This window comes from Peromyscus eremicus, chromosome 12 (genome assembly GCF_949786415.1).
Source record: "Peromyscus eremicus chromosome 12, PerEre_H2_v1, whole genome shotgun sequence".
Lineage (NCBI taxonomy): Eukaryota > Metazoa > Chordata > Mammalia > Rodentia > Cricetidae > Peromyscus > Peromyscus eremicus.
The window spans coordinates 80512901-80531040 of NC_081428.1; the positions used below are offsets into that span (position 1 = coordinate 80512901).

At 49.8% G+C, this 18140-nt stretch overlaps 2 protein-coding genes across 2 annotated transcripts in view; one reads left to right on the forward strand and one right to left on the reverse strand.

Annotated features, from left to right (window-relative positions):
- The first annotated feature begins 2058 nt into the window (after nucleotides 1-2058).
- Tmem41a (transmembrane protein 41A) lies at nucleotides 2059-9257 on the forward strand. Its single transcript, XM_059277590.1, has 5 exons — nucleotides 2059-2228; nucleotides 3479-3632; nucleotides 5648-5809; nucleotides 6628-6766; nucleotides 8710-9257. The coding sequence occupies exons 1-5, from the start codon at nucleotides 2110-2112 to the stop codon at nucleotides 8928-8930; spliced, it is 795 nt and encodes a 264-aa protein (XP_059133573.1). The 5' UTR covers nucleotides 2059-2109; the 3' UTR covers nucleotides 8931-9257.
- Nucleotides 9258-13788: 4531 nt separating this feature from the next.
- Map3k13 (mitogen-activated protein kinase kinase kinase 13) overlaps nucleotides 13789-18140 on the reverse strand; it is a 48031-nt gene continuing 43679 nt past the window's right edge. The window contains exons 12-13 of the mRNA XM_059277488.1: nucleotides 17652-17949; nucleotides 13789-16243 (exon numbers count right to left, since the gene is read on the reverse strand). Of these exons, the coding sequence (XP_059133471.1) occupies nucleotides 16142-16243; nucleotides 17652-17949 (400 nt within the window). The 3' untranslated portion in view covers nucleotides 13789-16141. The remainder of the gene's footprint in view (nucleotides 16244-17651; nucleotides 17950-18140) is intronic.

Below are 18140 nucleotides of genomic sequence, written 5' to 3' on the forward strand. Positions count from 1 at the left end.
ATTCAAACCACCACACTATACCAGCTCAGGATATGCAGGCCTGCCTCTTTCTTTTAGGAAGTGTCTTAATACCAATTTTCGAATGTGCCATAAGTAACCTACCAGTACTGAGACGATGGGAATTCCGGATGCTCACAGTCCCTTGATATCAAAACAAGGCCAAGAATATTTGCGGAATCAATTCTTGCATGTCCAGTTGCTAGGATTTTGTACTCTCGAATTTTGACACATGTTCCTTATTTGACACAAAGAAGTGCGCTGAAGTGCTTTCTGTCTTTTGGCCCTTTGAAGTCCTCCCCCAATTTGTCAACCACATGCACTGTCACTTCATGTCTCCGCTGTGCAGCCTGTCCCTCTTGCTCGGTTCCCACTGCTATGGTCCTTCCCATTTTTGTTTTTGTTTTTGCTGTTGTGGAATATTAGCTTAAGATGTGTTATATTCGTCTGTGCTGTGGAATATGCGTTTAATGATGCAAAGATGTGTTGCATTCTTTTATGTTGCATTTGTAAAACTGTGTTACTGTGCCTGTCTAAAATACCTGATGGTCTAATAAAGAGCTGAATAGCCAATAGTGAGGCAGGAGAAAGGATAGGCAGGGTTGGCATGCAGAGAGACTAAATAGGAGGAGAAATCTAGAGAAGAGGGGGAGTAGCGAGAAAAGGAGGAGAGGAGGACACCGGGGCTAGCCACTCAGCCACACAGCCAGCCACGGAGTAAGAAGGAAAGAAAGACATATAGAATAAAGAAAGGTAAAAAGCCCAGAGGCAAAGCGCTAAAGAGAAATGGGATGATTTAAGTTAGAAAAGCTGGCTAGAAATAAATCAGGCTAAGGCCGAGCATTCATAAATTAGAATAAGTGTCCGTGTATTTATTTGGGAGCTGAGTGGCGGGCCCCCAGAGAGTGAAAAGAACCAACAACAGTTTTTGTTTTTGTTTTCCCACCACGGCATTTGCAGTTAACTCAGAGTATGTTTTACTTGCTCTGACATGCAGACTTTCTCAAATGAGAAAGGAATCTTCCCTTTTCCCCTTCCTGCTTTTGAAGACAGGTTTTCATTGAAACCCCTGGCTGTCCTCAAAGTCCCCACCCCGCCTCTGCTTCCCAAATGCTGGGACTGCAGACGTGCACCACATGTCTGGCTGGTGGAATCATGCTTATTAAATGCTCCCAGGCTTATCTTACCACCTATCATTTATCGACGCACAAATTCCCCAGCCTAGTACTCCCCAAGCTGTCAATTCCCATTCATTTCTCACAAGCTTTGGGCTTCCCTGAAGGTTGGCTTTCTAGGGGCCAGCTCATTCCCTTTTCCTCTACCTGCTTGCTCATCCTAGAGAGTAAACTCAAACCTCACCTCTTTCAGAATTCATACAGTGTGAGAACCACACTAGTTTTGGATATCTGAATCTGGGTTTTCTTTTGCCAGACGCCATTCTCTCTACCCTCCTACCCTGCTCCTTTCTGGATTTTGCTTAGTATTTAAGGATGACTGCACTCCTGGTCCTCCTGCTCCTCCTCAAGTGCTGGATCAATCATATGACTACCACGTCCAGCATCACAGAATCTTTGTAAGACTCAGATGTGTGTCACAGGTTTGTCCGTGCTAGCTCCTAGACAAGAGTTATAACACTGAGATTTTTCATCCGTTAAGGCACATACTGAAATGTGTTTATGAGGATTGGTGATAGTGAGCACCCACCGCTAAGGTGCTGAGTAGAAGGGCAAGTCTGTTTCTTTCTGTGGTAGTCACCGTCAGCGCCAGATCCACATTTGTTGGCTACATTTGCTTTGTGGGACAGACTATGGACCAGGCTGTTTGACCACCATGCTGCAAGCTGGCTGTGGCAGGCTCACAACTCACCCCTAGATCTCCGAGTTCTGACATAGGGGGCAGCGCTGGGGGAGCTCAGCGCGGAGAAGGCAGGAGGGCGCAGACCAGCAGGCTCTCACGGTCCCTGGAGGGGGCGGGGCCTGCGGCGCGGCGGGGGCGGGGCACCGCGCAGACCACGCCCCCCCGTCGACGAACGCGCTCCGTCTGCCCAGCCGGCGCACGGGGAAGGGCTCGGCGTTGCCACGCGGGGAGCGCGCTCCCCGGCCCGGCCGCGGCATGCGCGCGCTGCTCGGCCTGCTCCTGGTATTCGCCGGCTGCACCTTCGCGCTGTACCTGCTGTCCACGCGGCTGCCCGTGGGGCCGAGGCTGGCGTCGGCCGAGGAGCCCCAAGGCCGGTGAGTGCGAGCGCGCGGGGCGGCGGCTGGGGCGGAGCTCGGAGGCTTGGAGGTGATGCGCGGTGGGGGGACCTTGGAGCTTCTCTGCACCCTGGTCGTCTTCCAGCCCCAGCCATCTCGGCCACCACGGCTCTCCTTCCTCACCCCACTTTCCCACAGCAGCCAGTCTTGAGAGGTGCAGCCTGGACTTCGGGTTACGAGGCTATGGTCCGGTCTGCCCTCTTCCTGTCTGACTCTGCTCCCCATGACAGCCGCCTAGCGAGTCATGAGGCAGTAGACTTGCTGGGCGGGTTTCCCAGTTGCGGCATACTACTTTCAAAGTGTATGAAGTGTGCCTGGCGCGTTGCCGCATTACCGAGAGGCTTAGCTGGCATGCGGGTAGCAGGACAGCTGGTTTCAGTAACCATTGTCTCTCACTGGAGCTGAAAAAGCTCTCTTGTGGATGTCAGAGGTGCTCAGGAGACCTAGGAGGGGTTGCTCATGGTTTATCTCTGCTGGAGTAAAGAACTGTTGAGATGGCAGAGGCAGGGTAGTCTTTGCACTGTGACCCTTGGACGGGATTCACAGTGCTCCAGGCCTAGAGCAGGGTGAAAAGGCAGGCTCGTGGGAAGGGTTGGCTTCAAGCCTGCCACATTAGCAAGAAAGCTGTGTTTATGATGTGAGATAGATACCATTTTAAATGCTGAAACTGTTGCTTTGCCTAGTACGTCTAGGGCAACACGGTGTCCAGATAGTTCTGGGCTTGCTGGGGAGGGGGTCTCCTTGAAAAGAAGGCAATTTAGGATGTTCAGCACTTGCCTGGTAATGAATATACTTGCCTTTCTGGACTAGATCAAAAAGAGACTGGGGATGTGGATCAGTGATGGAGGCCATGCTCAGCATGGGGGAGGCTGAGGGATTCCATCTTATACCCCCTGAATACATGAAGAGGGAATTTAGTGGTTACCCAGTACCAGATCCTTTTTAGGGGAGGAAAGCGAGGCCCACGGACACTCCAAGGTCACACAACCAGGACATAGCAGAGCAGGGATGCTGGCCCAGGTCTCTTGCTCCCAAGTCAGGGCTCTCCCATCTGCCTCTATTGTGTTCTGTTGGGCCACCTGTCATCTGGAATTCATCTTTGTGTGTATTTCCAGATGGCCAGACTGCGTGTTTATAAACTTACTCTAGGAAGAAGACACGTCAAGTAACTTTCTTAGGCACCAGGCTTCTCTGGAGTCCATATTTCCATCTGATTTTCGAATCCCTAGGTCACTGTGGTTCCCCTCAGACCTAGCCGAGCTGCGGGAGCTCTCCGAGGTCCTTCGGGAGTACCGGAAGGAGCACCAGGCCTACGTGTTCCTGCTCTTCTGCAGTGCCTACCTCTACAAACAGGGCTTTGCCATCCCTGGCTCCAGTTTCCTGGTCAGTGTCTTGCCCTCTTTCCAACTGCTTTCCTGTTCTGTAACATGTGGCCCCTCCTCCAGAAACCTCTTTAGTTTTGCGGCAGGGTGACATGAAGCACAGTGTGGAGAGGCTGTCCCGAGTGGGCATTCAGCACTTAGTGATACTCCAAGCTTCCTGTTGTCCTGATTCCCTCTCCTCCCCCAGCACCTTTTCCTACTCCGGATTCCGCTTAGACCTACCCAAGCAGATTGGGGTTTGGAAACGGGAAGAAGAGCAGACATGTCTGAGAGAGGGAGCTGGATGGTGGAGGTCCGGGGCTAAGTCCTTTGGGCTGACCCTGGACTGACTTCCCCCTTGAGCTGATCCCGCTTCGGGACAGAGAGCCAGCTGCTACGTGGTGCTGTATAGCCTAGGCTGGTAAGGACTGCACACACAGAATTGGGGTGCGTTTTAATCCTGCCTAGTGTGATCTTGGTTGTGAGGCTCTCTCTCCCCGGTAGGATGGGGTAGGGGTAGCACAAGACAGAGGGTATGGTTAGGACTACTCAGGACTCATGGCCAACTATGTGTCACAGCCACGGCCGCCACACGGCCGAGGTCCCCTCTTGCCTGTTTGCTGACCTTTGCTCACCCATTTGTTCACGTGTTCATGCTTTGTAGATTTATGTGTGTGTCTGTGTACATGTGCGGTGCCTGTGGAGGTCAGAAGAGGGCACCAGATCCCCGGAAGCCGGAGTTACAGGCAGTTGTCAGCCACCGCGCATGGGTGCTGGGATCCAAACACTGGTCCTCCACAAGAGCAGGAAGCACTCTTAGCCACTGCGCCATCTATCCAGTTCATGTTTTGAGACGAGGTCTCACTCTGTAGCATAGACCAGTCTGGAAACTCATATGCTAGCCCAGGTTGGCTGTAGTATGAATCTTAACTGGTCTTATTAATAAGAACAAACCTGAAGCCAGGTACTGGGGTGAATGCTGGAAAATCAGAGAAGCAGAACAAGCCACAGCCACCTCACCTTATCAGTTCCTCAGCTGATCCTGTTTCCTCAGACTGGAAGCCTCTGAGTCCTCATCCAGAATGGGTCTCAGCTGAACTGTTGCTCAAAAGCCTAAAAGCTTAACCAGGCCAAAAGCTTCGAGTTCCTGGTTTTCATGCCTTATATACCTTTCTGCTTTCTGCCCTCACTTCCTGGGATTAAAGTCACCATGCCTGGCTGTTTCCAGTGTGGCCTTGAACTCACAGAGATCCGGATGTATCTCTGCCTCCCAAGTGATAGGATTAAAGGCGTGTGCGCCACCATTTTCTGGCCTCTATGTCTAGTGGCTGTTCTGTTCTCTGACCTCAGATAAGTTTATTAGGGTGCACAATATTTTGGGGAACACAATACCACCACATTTGGCCTTGAATTCAAAGCCATCCTTCTGCCTCAGCCTCCCAAGTGCTGGGATTACAGGTGTGTGCCAGCACACTTGGCTTTTCCCACATGCTTTCTTCCGGATCCCGTGCTTTGAGGCAGGATGATATTCACCAGCCAAACTGCACTTGTGAAGTATGAATTAACTTTTCTGTTCTTGTGAAACTAAGACTTTAAAGGTCAATTGGGACTGTGGCCAACACGGAAGCCCAGTGTGAGCTTACTAATCAGATGAAAAACAAAGAAGGCATCTTACTTGGATGACAGAAGGTACACTCATGGTCTACACGATAGTGAAATAGCTTGTGAGCTTCGTTTCCCCTTTCTGGTGCCCAGTGACTGCGGGGGTAACTGTAGCGCTTGCCACAGCCAGGTAATGTCTGCGCCTAGTCTCCTTTTTAACTTGCCAGTGCCCACTGAGTGCTAGGCCTTATCCTGGTAAGGGTGAGGAGCCTAGGGCTAGGCTTACAGTTCCGTGTTTTCATTTGCCTCTTTAAATGGGCCTTGGGCGTTGGCTGTGAAAGGCACTGAAAGTGAGAGAGCCGATGCATGGGCTCCAGGACAGGCCCACTGCAGCGGCTAGGTGTTCTCGCGGCTGAGGGCCTGCTTTCTTTGCAGAATGTTCTGGCTGGTGCCTTGTTTGGGCCATGGCTGGGACTGTTGCTGTGCTGTGTGCTGACATCCGTGGGCGCCACGTGCTGCTACCTGCTCTCCAGTGTTTTCGGCAAACAGCTGGTCATCTCCTACTTCCCTGATAAAGTGGCCCTGCTGCAGAGGAAGGTGAGGCGGGGCACACCTGATCGCCAGGTCTCTGAGCTCATGCTCTGAGAGGATCGGGAGCAGGGATTTCCCACAGCGCTCCTTCACCCTGCCTGGGAGCTGGACAGGGTTCATGTGTGGTCTTTAGGAAGCACAGACCTGTGATCAAATCCCAGTCTAGTTCTTGTTGTTACCTGCTCTGTGGCTTTGAGTCAAGTTTCTGACCCCTCTGATTCTTAGCTACTGTGTTTTCATTTATTTCTTTATTTAGTTAATTCTGTGCATGTAGTGTGTTGGGGTGTGTGTGTGTGTTAGGGTGTGTGTGTATGTATGTGTATGCTTGTGTATGTGTGAGCGCATGTGAGAGAGAGTCTTTCACTGAGCTAGACTTGTTGGCCAGAAAGCCTCATGGATCCTCCCGTCTCTGCTCCCGGCGCTGGGAGATCCCAGGCTTGTGCCCCTGCCCCAGGCCTTTTTTTTTTTTTTTTTTTGACATATGGGTACCGTGATCAAATGCAGATCCTTATGCTGACAGGGCGAGAGCTTTACCATCTGAGCATCTCCCTGGCCCAGTTTTTGTTTTTCTTACGAGATCTCACTGTGTAACTCGGGCTAGCCTAAAAGGCATGGAAGTCTTCCTGTTTCAGCCTCCGGAGTTCCTGAGTGCAGGGATTATAAGTGTGAACCACCAGGGGCAGCAAGCTGGTAGTTGTGTTTGCAAAATGGGGAGATCTTTCCCAGCCTGGGGGGGGGGGGGGAGGAGGAGCTGGGGAGGAGCTGTCCAGCTTCAGCGCGTGCTGGAGAGCCGTTCTGCTCCTGATGGTGGGCTCTCTCTGCAGGTGGAGGAGAACAGAAACAGCCTGTTCTTTTTCCTGCTGTTCCTCAGACTCTTCCCCATGACACCGAACTGGTTCTTGAACCTCTCGGCCCCGATTCTGAACATCCCCATCCTGCAGTTTTTCTTCTCAGTGCTTATCGGTAAGATGTGGGTGGGGGAGGGGCTGGTGGAGGCACTGCCCTCCGTCATTTGCCACCGCCTGCCCACCTGGCCATGTGCTTGCCTGCCACTCGACACAACAGTCTTCTCTGACTTCAAACCCTCCTCTGGCTCGAACATACAAATACTTTGGGAGCAGCTAAGGATTGCTCATTCTGTGCCCATATTTAGTACTTCATAAGTGCCCAGCATCTGTTGGGCACTGGGATTGAGCAGGGTCATCTCTGTAAACCCCGTGACTTGACTCCAAGATGTGCTAGCAGGCTGAAGGGCTGGTGCAGAGGGAGGGAGCTCCTTCCTTGCACCATAGGGAGGTCTGGCATTAGGGAGGCTCCTGTCTGTCTTCTGAGAACGGCATGGCCATACTTTCCCCCCGGAAATCACTTAACCAGATTAGAGTTGGGGTTAAGAGCAGTGTTTTTTTAAGTGTGGGCTTTCGGCCACCTCTACTGCAAGTTAAAGCGATCACATCCTACCCATCTGTGAGTGTGAGTGGTACCTTCTCACTGCAGTGAACCACCACCGTCCTTAAACCAGGGCAAAGATGCTCAGACCTTCCTTAGAGTGTGGGGCGATGACAGCCAGGGGTTTGCGTCCACGTAAAAGTGTGCCGTGGAGCCGGCGCTATTAATAGGAATGTCTGAGAGAAATGGAAGGAGGCTGACCACAGCCAGGTCTTAGAGCGGCTTGCTGAGTACCTCAACACCTCTGCTAATGGGGCTTAAAAGCTTGTCATTACCGAAGTGACAGCAGCCTGGAAGGACTCTGGAGACAGAGTTCCTTCCTGAGGGCCAGCCTGTGTCCTTGAACTGTCTGGTCATTTTCTTCCATGTTCTTCTTCACTGAAGTAGAGGAATGGGTTATCAGGGCCCTAACCGATCAGAAACTCGGGAGTAGGGGCAGGGAATAGGCTCCTAACAGGAGGGCTCCGGGGCTTTACTGCAGAAGCAAGGAACTAGGATCTCTGAGGCGGAGCCTAAGAGTGTATTTTGTGTTATTATTTGTGATATGGCTGTGTTACGTAGCTGAGGCTGGCCTCAAACTTTCAGGTTTTTGCCTCGGCCTTCCAAGTGCTAGACTACAGGCATCCACTACCTTTGGCTTGCAATTTCTCTTTGAGACAGGGTCTCACTAGGGAGCTCTGGCTGGCTCTCTACTCGCCATGTAGACCAGGAAGTCTTGGAACTCACAGAGATCCATCTGCCTCTCTCTCCTGAGTGCTGGTGCTGAAGACGTACTCCATTATGCCGGACTTGGGTGCTTTTGTTTTTTCCTTAAACATCACAGGGCTGTTGTTTTTAGTTTTGAGACAAAGTCTCAGCATAAGGTCCAGGCTGGCCTTGAATTTGTTGCGATTCTCCTGCCTCAGCCTCCTGATGACTGAAATGATAACATGTGCCACCCAGCCTGACTCTAAGGAATTTTTATGCCACGTGCTGCCCAGCTAGTAGACAGACTCTGCTGCCCAGAGCCTTGCTGAATTCTCAGAGTGCAGAACATACAGAGTTGTACTTTGAAGAAACTTGTTTTGTTTGTTGGGTTTTGAAACACTTTAGTGCACACTGAGAAATTTCATGTTGCTTGGTCTCCTTTCTCTGGTTTGGCTCTTGGGTCCCACCTTCAGCAGGTGCATGGACTCCAGCATTTCTCTCTCAGCTCACTCTCCGAGTTATTGTTTTTTTCTGTGTGAGTAGTAAATTCTCCTTATTGTAATATATATATTTGTGTGGCCCATCGTAAGGCCTTTTGTTGGAGAAGGTGGGGTGTATAGGAAGTGTGAGGAGAAAAGGAAGGAGATAGATTGTTTAGGGGGTTAAGAGTTGGACAGAGAGCTAGAGCCACTGTTCTGAATCCCCGGGCATCATCTAGTGCCGTTTCCTACCATCCTGCCCACCCATGGACCATCTCTACTTTCCTTTTCCAGGTTTGATCCCATATAATTTCATCTGCGTACAGACAGGCTCCATCCTGTCCACTCTCACTTCTCTGGATGCTCTCTTCTCCTGGGAAACTGTCTTGAAGCTGTTGGCCATTGCCCTGGTCGCTTTGGTTCCTGGAACCCTCATCAAGAAATTTAGCCGGAAGCACCTGGCGCTGAGTGACAGGAGCAACACCAGTCGCCTGGGTGGCAGGAAGGACTCGTGACACAGGTTCCGTGTTTACCACAGCACTGGACGCTGCTGCTGATCTGTGTGATGGCCCTTTTAATGCCCTTACTGTGTTTTAATTGCCCTCAAAAGGTGATCTCAACGGTGTCCTAGTGTGCGCAGAGGCCTATTAGAAGGGTGTTCTGCTTGAGGGTCCAGTCCCGTTTAGCAGGGTTCTGTGAAATGGACTGCTTTCTAGAAAATCTTGTTTTGGTTCTATCCAGGACCAGGGAACTCAGTCTTCTGGGCTTGCCTCTTGCCGGTCCCTGAGATGTCTTGGGAGAAGGTGGCCTTTTGGACAGGCTGTGTAGCAGGTACTCCTGTTAAGTCCCTGTGGGTGTTAGTGTCACACAGAACTCCAGCCCCTGTTAGTCTCTTGAAGAGTGTCTTCTCTACCTTTTTGCTGATGATCTACCTCTCCATAAGCCAAGGGACATGTGATGAACTGCCTAAGACTTAGACACACAGCTTGAGTGCAATGATCCCTGTAGTACCCCGTTCACACACTGATGTTTCTGTCTACGTCTAAGCTCCTTGTGGTTGTATATCTTGATAGTTAAGCTGATCCAAACATGATTAAATATGAATGGAGACAGCTTTGCATGTTCTGAATGTGTTCTGAGGAAATTCTCCCCCGTCCGAAGGCCCTGCCGTGTTTCATCTGAGTCAAATGGCCATCTGTCCTTTTCTGCCTGGGAATCCCTTCTGCTGCCTCCTGCTGGGAGAGTGGCATCAGTACAGGAGGCTGTCAGCCAGTACACCCTGTGCGTGTTTTCTATTTTGCCTTTGCTAAGAACAGCTGAGGAATTTGCACTTTTTAATCCCGAGAGGAAAAAGTGGTGTGATTGCTGGGCTATTCTGTAGTCACTGGGAGCTGTCGTTGCGTTTTCCAGCTGGGGCACTGGACTGTGGACCTCGGCAGCTGAGCTAATAGCTCTGTGGGCTTGGGCCTCATAGGAACAACTCACGACAAGGACTCACCAGAACTGCTGCTCCAAGGCATCACAGGCTGGGCCGGTGTGTTTGTCTCAAGCCTGGGCTCAGCCAAGAGTCTTGCCAAGGCTTCAATCTGGGCTTGATGTGCATACTCAGGCTCCACATTAAGAGTGGATTTCCACGTCATGGCTTTTTTTTAATGTGTAAAAGAGGCCTTTCTAATGAGGGGTAGGAGGAGGACACCACGCTTGAAGCCAGTGGTTCCAGAGCATTTTGGAATAGAGAGGGAGAGAGAGAAGACGGGTTTTCTCCCCCTTTGCATGTATGTCCTTTTTCGCTCTCGGGCTCCCCAGACGTGTGTCCCCGGCAGGATTTTGCTCACGGGTGAAAGGATTTCCCAAATCCATGGGCATAAACATTCTACTGTGAAGACAGAACATAAGAGCTTGCCTGTACACATTGCTGACCCCAAACTGCCCTTTCCAAAGGGACCAGAATTGGCTGAAGAATATAATCCAAAAGACTGGTTTAGCTTTCCACTCCCAGCAGGCCTCTGACCAAATTATGCCAGCTCCCCATTTGCCTCTCTTGGCGTCTTTAAGGGTGATGTCATGGTAACAGGACAGCTGCAGGAACGGCAGCTGATGGCTCAGGAAGAAGCCGAGTGCCTGCCTAAGCTCTTATGGGAAAACTCAAGACCAAGTGGAGACTGCGACTTTAGTTGTTGCCTCTGAAGTGTGAGGGTCCTGGCTGCAGAAGCCGGCTCGCCCTTCCCTGAAAACCCTGGCAGGGCACCTGCAGGAAGAGACAGGACCAGAAGACACAAGGTATACTTGGTTTAATTTCATGCATTGGTTTGTTTTCATCATCATTCTTGTTCCCATTGCTGTTCGGTACAAAGCCAGAGCCAGTATCTGAAAAGGACACAGAGCCGGGGACCCGGGAGCTTCAGGGAGACAAGGGAGTTCATTTTGAGACATAGGTACCAGAAAGAAATTCATTTGCCCTAAATCAATAGAACTCAAATTACTGTAATAAATACTCATAGAAAGAGAGGGAGGGATGGAGGCAGACATACAAACATTTAAAAAAAAAGACTCAAAAGGTTTCCCCATCCTCTGAGATGTGGAACTCTAGAGGTGGAGAGCCACTGGGGTAGTGTGGTCAAGATACCTTTTTCTAATAGCTTGCACATGTGGCTGGGCCCTCTAGCTTGTAGCCATGGGAGGACCGTGGTCATTGGCCAGACACCAGTGACCTCCAGTGCTGTGCAGAGGCCCTGGGAAGCAGGGCTGTGATTGTGCTGGAAGCTTCCTGACAGTGGCCTTGCCATCTGCTGAGGATGTGGCACCTGAAACCTTGCTGTCACGCCTTTGCCGTGCATGCGTGCGTGCGTGCGTGTGGCATTTACCAAAGCCTAACCAAGCTCTTTCTCAGTCTCTGAGAGCGATCCTCTTGAGCCTCCTGTCCCTGAGAAATGTTCTGGGTTCCACTGGGTCCTCCACTCAGCAGCCTAGTTCAGTTCATTCTTGTTTGGACGGGCATTTGCAATGCCAGTTAAGCCATGCAGATAAGCAAACAGACGTATCCAGTGAGCCAGTCTAAGAGAGGTGAGCACATTGGGACATTTGTTCTATGGCATCAGCAAAGAAAAACCTTGCTGCCTGGAAAGGCACTGAATCCATACTGACAGTTGAAGAGAAGTCTTGACAAAAATCTCACATCATTCTCCCAGCCTTTTGGGAGGAAATACGTAACAGACCGCACACCTGAACCTTCAGTTCGTAGACAGGGAAGAGTGTGCTCATCTGGTACAGTTCCGTGTGGGTAGAGATGCAACGGGTGCTTAGTCAACTGGACTGCAGTCCAGAGGGAGAGAATACAGGCAAGTGGCCCCTTGCCTGTCATGGCATGCCCCTGTCAGCCTTGGGGACCCATAAGACGACTACTGGCATGGTCCTATACTTGCCCATCAGGGAACTCAAGGTCTAGAATCATCTTTAGGGAACAATGGTGAGCTCAGAGCTGGGATAATAAACACTGCACGCCAGTTCCAACAAGTCAAGACTGATGCTCCAGATGCTGTTGTGAGTGGCCCAGCGGCTGTGAGCAAGGCTCAGCAGGGAGCAATAAGGTGTTCAGTAAATGATGATGCCCATGGTGTTTAGTGCAGAGGTAATCCATGGTGGCACATGGTAGTGTTTCGGTTTCTGGAGAAATAAACACGGTATACGTGGAGCAGGGCAGGAATTCCTTGGATTTTATTTGATTTTATTTTTTGAGACAGGATCTCACCAAGTCAGAGCCTTGCCTTCTCTGTCTCTCCCAGAGCTAGGATTAAAGGTATATGCTACCAACCCAGCTAGAAATTTTTTTAAAAAAGAGAATTTGATGTGGGAAGGTGATCGCCAGGTCCTACCCCACTGAGGAGCGCCTGGCAGTTGACAGCTGTTGGGGGGGGGGGCAGGAGGGGTCACTCCCATGGTCCTTCAGGGGATGTTTTCATACACATGCACACATGGGTGGCACTACTAGACTTAGTGAGTTACCAAAACAACAACCTAAAACACACCATCCCAAACAAAAGCATGAAGTCAGGAGGAGGAGGAGGTTTTGAGTGGGATATGGAAGGGGAATGGAGCGAGTATGATCTATTTCATTGTGTGCATGTATGAAATTCTCAAAGAATGAAACAAATGATCATTAAAAACATGAGACATAAGGACATGAGAAAAAGCAGTAAACCACTGAATCAATAGGAACGCATTCCCACTGAGAAGACGTCAATGCTGCCTTGTGGGAACACTGACAACCCTGAGTCAGTAACAGGAATTTCAAAGCCATCCATCCCTCCATCCCCTAGAGTAGGATAGGAGAATGACTTGGCACAAAGGGCCCCTGAATAAGCACTAGACAGTACTTACTCAAAATGACTTTAATTCCAGGATTAATTTGGTGGAACTAAAGGTCTAAAATGCTCAGTCTTCAATCAGGCTACCCAAGACACCTAACCACATCACTTCATGGTCCTGTCGGGATCTCCCACAGTCCTCCAGCTAGCTCTAAGGTGAGGTATGTTTCAAAGTGGATATAGGTGTCTCCATTCCTGTGCTAAGCAATTGTAAGAGGGGTTTTTATTCAGTGACATGATTTAGAAAAAGAAAGAAAATCCAGTGCTTGACTGCAATACAAAAACAAAACTCATCTTGGTAATCAAAAACAGATGGCCAAAGAATGTACATATTCATCCTTCAATCAGTGATGGAACTTGAGATCAGTCTAGCCAGGCTTCTCAGAGCCCCAAAGCGTGGTGGCAGCTAACAGCACGGAAGAATTGGCTCTTGTGTTCCCTGAACTCTCCACTCGGTGTTCTGATGACTATAATGTTTTCAAGGAAACACAGTCAGTCCGAGTTTCCTGGTTCCTACAAGGCAGGCTGTGGAGGAAGGGCGGGGTAGAGACTATTTTTCCCTTTTAACCTTGCTTAGAACCATAACTCCACTCAAAAAGTCTGGGTTTTACTCCTATCTTGGTGATACAGTGAAATGACTGGAGTCAACGCCACATGCCTAGCACGCCTGTAATAGTTAATCTAGATAAAGGTGGCCTTAGTGTGACAGACAGGGAGGATAGGGATTCAGAATGCTGATGAAGACTGGCATGTAGGGTGGGTTTTCTGGGAGGACCGACGTGGAAAGGTGCCAGATAGAAGTTGGCTTTCATGTTTCTCTGTTGCCACTAAAGGTGGGTACGGAGCAGGACAAACAGCTGGCTCTGCTTTGTGTTGGACAGAAAGAGTCTCAATTCCAAGGAATAAGGGACCCGAGGCTGGAGGATGAGGGAATACTGCCTCTGATGTGGTTCCCCAGCCCTGTGAGCCCCAACGCCGCCGCCGGCCCCCCCCCCCCCCCGAACTCCTGTCTGTTATGGAAGGACATCACTGAGGCATCACACACTTCTCTGTTTCTAGTCTTTCCACTCTTCCCAGTCTGTGGGGCTCAGCGGGAAGGAGATGACTCGCTCTGCTGTCTGCTCTTAAAACTACCTCATGAGCCCCCTGCAGAAACGCTTTGTCTTGCTGTTTTTGAGCATTAAATCTTTTTGCTTCTACTACAGTGCCATGATTTTATTTTTAAGACATTTGAGCAAGATTATAACTTTGGGGACTTTTGAACTACTTGGTCATCAACTTGGTCATCTGCCCATTCAGGAGTTTTTACAATCAAGTAAAAAGAAAAATAATAATAATAGTCACAGTGTACCCATTGGGCGTCAGGGCAGAGCACACCTCCTCAGACCACTGCTTCTGTATTCCGGAAACGAGGGGGTACACTGAGGAATGCCAGGCGTTCCAGAGGACGTTTCCAGCCCCAGACCTTCACTAGGCCCACGGAAGTCCATAATAATTCATGGTTAGCAAGAAACAGTCATTGTGCTACATCACAAGCCACACCTTCTGGTCAACAGAAAATCATGACACCATAAAATAAAACAACAATAATAATGCCATAACTTAAGCTCTCCTGTGTAGTCCTGCTACAGTTCATACAAAATGGAATAATTTAACAAAACAATACTGCTTTCTAAGTTTAACATGTTCCTTCATCCTTCCTATGAGCTAAAAATTATAGACACTAAATTTTAAAATCAATGTCTCAACATAAAGTGTAAACAAAGGAGGGTCAAACAGAAGACCGGCTCTAAATCCCCTCCCGCTTTTCGTTTTTGGCCGATGCAGTCAATGACACCCAGCCCAGGGGCACCATTTCCGTTGGGGTTGGAATGTCTTAATACCTAACATCCTTACAGGATGCAATGCCAGAACCAGCCAGTTCGGACTTGGCGGAAGCCTGCATTGGAGACACAGGAAGTCAGGCTAATGCGTACGCTTACAAATTCTAGATAAGACATCTTTAAGCCAGGCATGGAGGTGCCCACCTGTAATCCAGCCCTGGGGGGGGGGGGCTGTGAGACCTTTCCAGCTTCAAGCCAAGACTCCACAAAGCACCGTGGGGTACTTTTTACAGCCCAGGGACTCTGGACACAGGAAAAGTCATATGCTTTTGAGAAACTAAAGGGATCCTAATTACCTGCTTAGCATCAGCTGTTCCTTCTAGAAATTTCCTAACCAACTAAACAAAACTGCAGTGATTCAGAATGAAAACGTGGTGAGACGGTCACTTTTCTGCACGCTGCTGCTTTCGCCTGTTCTGCTACAGTGACAGACGGCCACCAAAGCTTCTAAGCTAGAATGAGATTACGAACAAAGTGGAAGATGGTTTGGGACTGGACACTGGACACACACATCCTAGCTGCCTTCTGTGTGAATCAATATGATTCCAGGAGATAGACAACGGGGTCCAGAGAGGGGCTGTGCCATCTTGCATGTATAGATGAACCTCCATCCTGAAAAAGAAGTTTTACAGGCATGTTTTCCTAAAGTCACAGATGCTCTTTTTTTCTTACCCCTTTATCCCACTTCCTGAAAGGAGTGGTCAGCAGGTGGGAAGAAAGAAAAATGGTCTGAAAGACCGTGCTGGTCACGGCCGTGACCGCGGCAGCATTTAAAGGGAAGCGTTTGCTAAGGGCAAGACTTGATGACACTGTAACCTTTACTGCCAGATCCTACTCAGTGTTTAAGGAATGAAATTCCAGATGTGCAGCTACGGTTCTGTTTGCGTGAGGAAGCACATGCCCTCCAAGGCTTTAGTGCTATTAGATCACTCAACTTCCAGGTCATTTCCATCCCTGCGTAGTCAAGCTGCTTGGACTTAATGTGGCTGCATTTCCTTTGGCTTGTGTTTTAAATGCTCACTGTGTCTCATTACAACTCTTCAAGCATGGACAAAAGACCTGGTCCTGGGTTCAAGTGACCGTGACACCTCCTAGCCCCACAGATTCCAAATGTTGCTCCTAAAGACTCTTTCCTTTCCTTTTTTTTTTTTGTAAAGAAATTATTGTGTCTGTGTATCATATATAGTTCACTCTTTACAATACAAAGTGTTAAAATGTCCAACAAAAATAAATATCAATGTTACAGTAGCTGGAGTTTTCAGTACAATAGATCCCTGCCATTCTTGATTGAAATGCTCAGTGAGACGGAATTTCATTTGGGTATTTCCCCAGAGATTGAACAAATCTCATGTTCCTGTCAGTGTGGCTTGTTTCTGGGACTCGGCCACTCCTCCCAGACAAATGCAGGAGGGAGTTGTCGAGGGCTGGAGAGGGTTCGAGATGCCAGCGTCTCGAGATCTTCTGATGGAGAGCCCCCTGTCACCAGGTGGCAGAGCTGTAGTTCTTGCTGGTCCTAACGGTGGCATCAGAACACTCCCCCTCTGAAGAGTCACAGTCCGAGTCTCCAAACTGCACAGGGTTCTGCAAAGTTCAGACAAGAGGTCTTAATTCGCGTCTACAACCCTCAGGGAGGGCATGTTGAACGTGTCCCACGTGACAGCCCTTCACTCGTCTCTACAGCCCTCCCTGAAGGTGAGCTGAACTCCCCGTGTTATAGGAGCTGACAAAGGACACTGGGCCCTGTTCTCAGGGAAGTTACGGAGAAAAGGACTACAGGAAGTTGGCAATGCCGATGGTGGCTGTGGCAACTTGCCAGTTCCCTCACATCCCATCTCCATAGCATTCCAGGGCCGGGTACCACTTACCGTAAGTCCTTTACATCTGTTCGTCCAGTCTACTCACCTGCTGAAGGAGGTCATTTCTCGTAGATTTGATAGATACCACATACATTGTAAGGGTAAGGAAACTGACCTTCAGCGAGGTTAAGCAACTTGCCTAGGGTCACATGGTAGGTAGAATGGCTGGGGTTTGCATCTAGGCAGTCTGAGTCCAGGGTCTACACCTACAAGCACCCCAATTTTCTGGGTCTCCAAAGGCTGTACTAGTCTACAGAAGAAGCACTGTATCTTCTGGGCTGTGGCAATGTCTTCCAGAGGAGAGTGAGGGCAGGGAGGGAAGGCCTGGGAGATGGGTGAGAGGTGGGGTGGGGTGGGGATTTTGGAACATTTCATGTCTCTGTCTCATTTGTGAGACACTGTCCTTACTCAGAGAACCCCACGGCTACATGTTTTTATTTATTTACTTCGTGGAGGCAGTGTATATTTTATCTACTGACTGAAAATGATAACGACCCCAGGCCTGAACCTACTTGTGCAGTTCGTTCTGTCAACGTGACACAAGCTAGAGTCCTTTGAGAAGAGGAAACCTCACTGGAGAAAACGCTTTCAGGCAAGTCTGGGTTGCATTTTCTTGATTAACAATTGATGTGGGAGGACCCAGCCCACTGTGGGTAGTACCACTCCCTGAGCAGGGGGGCTTGGGTTGTAGAAAGAAAGAAAGAAAGAGAGAGAGAGAGAGAGAGAGAGAGAGAGAGAAGGAAGGAAGGAAGGAAGGAAGGAAAAAAGAAAAGAAAGAAAGGAGAGAGAAAGAGAGAAAGAAAGAAAGAAAGAAAAAAGAAAAAAAGAAAGAAAAAAGAAAGAAAGAAAAGAAAAAAGCAAGCTGAGCCAGCCGTGGGAGCAAGCCAGCAAGCAGCTGTCCTCTACGGCCGCTGCTTCGGTTTCTGCCTCCAGGCTCCTGCTCTGCTTTGGTTCCCGCCCCGGCTTCTCTCAATGATGGACCATGAGCTGTAAACTGAAATAAACCCTTTCTTCCCCAAGTTGGTTTTGGTCACCGTGCTTATCACAGCAATGGAAAGCGAACTGGCATAATGCTCTAAATCCAGAGGACCAGGAAGGGCGTAGTGGGGTGAGGACGAGGGAGAGGTGCCCACCTCGTAGCCACGCTCCTCGGCGCACAGCCTGCCCAGGGACATCTGTGTCTTCACGCGCCGTACAGCGCACTCCTTGTCAGACAGCCCATCTGAGTGGGAGGAGATCTCGATGGGGGCCTCGGGCGTCTGGGACAGCAGGTCGTCCAGTTTCTCTGCCAGGCGGTCTTCCCTCGTGTCAGCCGACTCATCGGGACTGTTTGAGTGGTCACTGGTGTTCCCTTCCTCTCCATCAGACACAGAGAAGTTCTCGGAGCTAAAGGTCGAGTAGGACTGGCAGCTGCTAATACAGCGGTGGGGCCTGGAAACAGGGAAAACACAGGCTTAACCAGAGGAGGAGTGGCTCCCTGGCTTGTCAATCAGCCAGAGTGACGGGAGCCTGCTAGCTCCTGCCCGCCCCCAAATTCTCTATTACTTATCCATCTCTGACATGTGAGGACACAGGAAGAAGGCGGTCTGAAAGCTAGGAAGAAAGCTGTGACTAGGAACGGA